This window comes from Nelumbo lutea, chromosome 2, assembly GCF_056320005.1.
Source record: "Nelumbo lutea isolate HS-2025 chromosome 2, American lotus-T2T, whole genome shotgun sequence".
NCBI classification, from domain to species: domain Eukaryota; kingdom Viridiplantae; phylum Streptophyta; class Magnoliopsida; order Proteales; family Nelumbonaceae; genus Nelumbo; species Nelumbo lutea.
In genome coordinates this window covers 61,056,947-61,063,401 of record NC_142685.1, presented here as the reverse complement: position 1 = coordinate 61,063,401, position 6,455 = coordinate 61,056,947, and the positions used below count along the sequence as shown (strand labels likewise).

Below are 6,455 nucleotides of genomic sequence, written 5' to 3'. Positions count from 1 at the left end.
ATGCTGACCTAGTGCATTGGAAGCTGAGGTGGAAAATAGCCTTATGGGGTGTTACGTGCATGAAATGCCCAATTAAACAACAAAAAACCAATGTTTTCAAACCATTGTTGACCCGGACAGTCGGATCATTTGGTATGGGAACCGTTCAGCCAACCAATTTCATTTCACCCTTAACCTATTCTCAGGCCAAAAACCGTTGATTTTGGTCAAAGAACTGCTAACCTGGATGGTCGAACTATCAACCAGGACAATGGCAAGTGGTTTAATAAGGCAGAGGAGATTGAGAGATGGAGAGGGACTAAGACAAGAATGATCTCAAATATGAGATCACCGAAATCCTAGAGAGAGAGATTGAAGAGAAATGACAGAAAATCAGAATTGCAAAATTAGAGCAGAGAGAAATCAAATCCTAGATACAAATTGCTGTTACCTTTATGTTGCCACTACCATTGTTGTTGCCATCATCATCATTGGTGAATGTCGAACTCTCCTCTTCCTCTAGGGATACAAACATATTGGATTGAATTCGAACCATGGTATATTTGGATCCGATCTGATAATATGAAGAGCAGATCCGATCCGATTGGATCTCACAAATCACAAGCATGGATTTGAATCCGAATCCGATGAGGAAGTCAGATATTCGGATCTGATCCTGTCTGATTTAGTTTTTTAAAAAATTAATAAATTATTAAAAGAAAAATAAAATATAACAATTTAAATAAAGAAAAACAAAAAAATACAAGTATCTTTTCAACTATTTTCATCATATATATACATGTTTTTATAAAAAAAATAAATAATATAACAAATTTGCAAAAATGCAATATAAATAAAATTTTTATAAATAAATAAATAACATATATATGTGTTTTATATATTTATATGTATATATATAAATAAATAACATATATATCATATCAAAAAAGGGTGATCCGAATTGATTCAATCCGAGTTCTGATCGGATCCCATTATCCGATCCGAAGATCCAAAATGAGGATATCCAAATCCAACAAAATGAGACCAAACTTTGGATCAGACCATGATCCAATCCATTTGCACCCCTATCTTCCTCTTCCTTCCTTCATTCTTTCCTTTCTTTCCTTTCTCTCATTCCTTTTTTTCTTTCTTTATTTCTTCTTCCTTTCTTAGCCATCAACCACATATGTATGTCTCAGTCTCTCTTTTCTCATAAAAGTCTAAGAGTAATATGTGTGCCCTAATATTCCAATCTAATCAAAGCACCTGAACCATTCGACCCAGAGAGTCGAACCGCTAACCTGGAAACTTATGGCCACAGTGGTTCCATTTTCAGGTGGAGGTTTAAAACCTTGCAGAAAACAACAAAAAGTAGTATATGTTTAAAGTGATATATTTCAATAAAACATTTGTCTAAGAAGCATCCCATTTATAAACGCCCATAGAACTAAATAGTTAAAATGAAAATGAGGGTTAAATTCGTTGGGAGCAAAAAATAATCCAAAATGACTATATGACAAAATTTGTTCTCACACCGTTCTCATAACAATCCTAGCTATGCATCGAGAACATATTCCATACTTAACGGAACCAAACACCTCCCAGATATCGAACCATGGCCATAAATGCATTTGGATGGAATGATTTAAAAGTAGAACTATGGTGCACGTGCGGAGTCCTCAATAAATTCTCCGCATTTATATCATCTGAAACAAACAAATCCCCCTGTAGTAAAGTGGAGGACGAGACCTTTGGCAACCTCCATGTGTTAAGTGCAAACTATTCTCTATTCCCCATTCACCTTGTCTTTTCTTATCAGGTTCTGGTTCTCTTCAATTGACCTTTACCTACCCAGTACCAGTATCCTCTTTAAGACTTAAAAAAAAACAGAGAGAAACAAAATAATGTTCAATAAGTCAAAGTTCCACTATTGGATCATTTTCTAAATACCTAGGGTTTCATCACCATCACCAACCCAAAAAAGAACACCCCATCCTTTAATTTGAGTTTATGGATAATGACCCAAAAAAACAATTAAGGGTGTACTTGGTTTACAGTTTGAATTGAAATCAGAACGAGAATTAAAATCCATCAGAACCGAAATGGTCTATTCCTTCTTTTTATCTTGTTTGGCTCATAAGAGAATTGAAATCAGTTGGAATGAATTCTCACTCGTAAAAGAAGAAGAGAAAATGACCATCCTTCAAATGGGAGAATATCATTCCATCAAGAATGAAAATAAATAAGATTCTGATTCTTCCAATCAAATGGTTGAAATTCTGATTCTGATTCCAAACCCTTGTTCCCACAGCCACAAATCAAACGGACTCTAAGTATCTTGTTGAATTAATGGTGACTAATGCTAATTAACTTGGAAATAGAATTGCTTTCAATGTACTGTACTAGAGACCCTGGCATGGACGCCAGAGCAGCGTTGAATTATTTGACACTTTGTTTACATGTGAACAATTCAGATCTAGCTAGAATCAAAAGTTCTCCAAAGCTTTTTGTCACTTTCATCCCTCTTCACCTGTGAAATCTTCCCAATGAATCTCGTGAAGGAAGTGTCTCTTTTTCTCTCTTATAGATACAATGGCTGAAACCTTCAACTCACATGAATATATTCCACTGCACAATGTTAGGGTCATGGGGCGTATATATAGGACTGATGCAGATGGAAGAATGGTCCACATGATCAGTACTCAGTCCCAGACATAACCAAATAGAAGGTCTCGACTCTGGATTGGCCACACCATCCTTCCAAAACCCAACATGGTTTAAAACTGAAAACTCCTTCAAACCAGTCGCATTAATAGCTGTGCATGATATCAAAAGATACAACCAAGGTTTTAAAAATTGATCCGGAACCGGAACTGTTCCTGGTATCGTTTCCGGGCCAACAGTTTGATTGTCCTGTTTAAATAGATGGCCCTTTCTAATAAAAAATAAAAATAATTAAAATAATAAATGGCTAAAACCGTTGAACAGGGTTTGATCATCCGAATCAACGGGTTGTTAACCACCAATTCAATGATATTTGGCCATGATCGATTTTGGAATAAAACAGAACCGGTTGCCTCCAACCATCCGGGTCAACCGTGTGTGGAAAACATTGGATAAAACTGAAATCTTACAAAGAGTGAGAAATTTTGTGCCCCATTTCTATAATGAAACTGCAGATGGAGCCTTAGGAAATAACATCTCGTGGGTGTTTCTTTTTCTTCTTTTCTCTTAAGTGGGATCACTTTTCAACGTTCAAACTTGGGAGGATAGAAAGAATCAAGGTTGATGAGTTTCAAAGAGGGAGTGAATAACTAAGCATGCGTTCAAGTCTATCCACTCATCCATACTTTTCCCTCCACTATGCATTTGGCGTTTTGTTATACTGAATAGAAAAAGCTTGGTAGATCACCATAGAGTGAGTGGCTTATATACATAAAGAAAAAGAGAAATCAATGCACTTAGTAGTTGTGTTGTGGTTAACAGAGAGGAGTTAGACCACATTAAGAGACAATTAATGTGCTGACTAAAGATTAACCTTGTTGACTTGGTTATATGCCCAAGGTGAGTAAAGAGGACCATTATCTTCTTTTTGGTAGACAAGGAGGACCCTTATCAGAGCTTCTCATGAAAGTCACTTGTAGCTTTTGATCAAGAATCAAACTTGGAGAGAAAAAAGGGCAAAGATCAATGATTCAATATAAAGATATCAGACCTGTGAAAAAGAAAAAGGAATGAGTGATTCAATATATCCTATAGGCATATGAGAGAGAGAGAGAGGAAATAGTAGTAGTAGTAGGAAAGAGGAACAAAAAGCATCACCCATGAGCTAAGATTTAATGAATGGTAGTAACATAAAAGAAGAAACAAAAGCATCAATTAACACTTAGCTTTTCTTTCTTTTTCTAATGAAGAGCAAAGACGGGTCGGTCCTCTTTCCTCGAGATGCCATTTTGTTGGAGTTAGGACAGATTCCCTGAAACTGCTTGTGATGCACACATGACAATACCTAAAGCAAAAGCAAAGGTGAATATAAAAGAAAGTCTCCCTCCTCTTCAAGGCAGAAAGAAACCCACTCACCAACAAAAACATCAAATCCCATTAGAGGAATCCCCACTAATTGGTTCCAAGGTTAACTTGTCCTATCCTCTTCCTGCTTTCAAAATACTATTATAGCACTACCATCTCCTTTGCTCCAAACTTAAGCTGATTAAGCAATTTAATTAATGGTCTTCCTGTGGACCAAACCCACTCTATAAACACCTAGAGGCACATGCTTTAGGGCTTTCTAAATTAATCTTCTTGAAATAAACAGTACAAATATGATAAAGTAACACCACTTAATTATATGCCCTTTGCCAACCCCATTACTGCATACAACTCTTCTCAACTTGGACCATTATTTTGTAATTGCAGAGATAGATTCTGAAAGTGGACTGACAACTCCCAAATTAAAAATAGTTCAAATCTAGATATTGTTAATATATAATAAAAGCAATTTCAGAGATTCGTTGGCGGTGGGTTACTGAAATGCTGAATGGGGTTCTTAAAACAACAAACACCGCCTTAGTCTTATCAATCACATTATTTCATTTCATATATAATACATCTGAAAAGAAAGATTCTTCCTTAGAACACAGGTGGAAGCTCTGTGTGTGCACAACAATACTGGAGCTGGAGCTGGAGCTGGAGTCTTCTCATTATTTGTTTAAAGTTGTCATTTTTAATAAGATTGGTCTGGGATTAGCAGATATGTCCTTCCCATGTTCCAACCCAATTCATGAGGGAGAAATTCTACAAAGTTGAAAGAATAAACATCCTTCACAGAACCCAACAAGTGGTATCTTGCATGGAGGATATCATCCAAGCCTCCTAAAGAGAAACATAATCAAATCTCTCGTACATTTGAGATAACTCCTCCCTTCATCCAAGGAGCTATATTATTATATCTAACAAAGCTAATATAATATTTGTTTAGTTTCCCCATTTGAACTTTTCTGAGTTTTTTTTTTGTATTATTATTGGTTGTCTGAACTCTGGATTATCTTTTACAGTTTCTTCAATTTGGTTTTTGCTTTCATGTGGGTTAATTGGATTCTTTGTTATTAACCCAGAAAAACTATTTCATATAAATACAAAAAAAAAAAAAATGATCCTATGAGGCTCCAAGTGTTATTGAGAGAGCTTGGATTTTTTTTGCACGTGCGGAGAAAGGAACGTATGAATGAACCAAACGCAAGATTATGGGAAACAGCTGTCAGCACTCAGCACTGAGCAGGCTGCAAACTACAGTCCAAAGGTTGACTCCTTGAAACAGTCCAAAGAGTGTTTGGGACTAGAAGAGATCAAACGTGTGATCTCTCTCCTCTAGTTGACATCGTTGCTTTCCTCTCTCTCTCTCTCTCTCTCTCTCTCTCTCCTGGTGCAGTGTAGTCACATGACATGAGCATGGGGTGGGAACAGGCATGGTGGGTTGGGCCCACCAGCAGAGGTGCTGTAACTGCCTTCTTTGGGGTTTTCATGTGACCTACACAGGCTGACTGTTGATGCCTCTCTGAGGGATGTATTTATACCTCAGACCTGCACCACCACCATATCACCAACCCTTCCTAGCTCTTCTCTATCTCTCCCTCTTTGTTTCCACCTTTCCTCTTTCTCTCTTCTCTGCATCTTTTCTTCAAAACTGAAGCTGTAGCCATGAAACAAAGCTTTCGTTCTCCTGGTCTTCTCCTCTTCCTCCTTTTCCTTCTCCTCTCCTATTCAACGACAAGCGCTCGACTAATGATGCAACCAAAACAAGGTAAGAAAATCTTTTCTTTTCTTTTCTTGTGCTAAACATCCAGTTGCCCCATCTCTTTGTCTACTTTTTTATGGGACTTAAAGAGTTTAGAATTTTTTATAGGTGACAAGGCTGCAAAGGGTCGTGAGACTGTTAACCCAGATCCCATATCGAAGACAGCAGAAGAGGATACATGGAACGTAAGATTTTATTTTTTTCTTATTATTTTGTGGGTGAGGGGAGCTCTTTCTGCTATATATATATATATATATATATATATATATATATATATATATATATATATATAACTCTTTCTGCTAATCTAATTAACATGTTCTAGCTTTCTGAGTAATTGTTACAGCTGCTGGGATTGGAGAAGTGCGAGAACTCAGATGAAGAATGCCTAAAGAGGAGGATGATTTCAGAGGCTCATTTGGACTATATTTACACCCAACACCATAGGCCATAGATTTTCTCTTGTAAACATGATCATGAAGTTCCATAGCTTCTCTTATGCCTCAGTCTAATCAATCCTTCTCCAACAGTTTAGTTTCTGTACTCAATTACTTCTTTACTCAGCTCCTGGGCTACAAAATTTCCACAAAAATAGCTTAAAAGCCGGGTATTTATCCCCCACTTGTTATATATATAATATATATTGAAACTACAACACCATGGTATGGATGAGTATCGATCA

At 36.7% G+C, this 6,455-nt stretch overlaps 1 protein-coding gene across 1 annotated transcript; it reads left to right on the top strand.

Annotated features, from left to right (window-relative positions):
* Positions 1-5,522: 5,522 nt before the first annotated feature.
* On the top strand, positions 5,523-6,455 carry LOC148871072 (putative phytosulfokines 6). The gene is made up of 3 exons (XM_088972207.1): positions 5,523-5,779; positions 5,882-5,958; positions 6,120-6,455. Exons 1-3 carry the CDS (start codon positions 5,677-5,679, stop codon positions 6,225-6,227), a joined length of 288 nt encoding a protein of 95 aa, XP_088828333.1. The 5' UTR covers positions 5,523-5,676; the 3' UTR covers positions 6,228-6,455.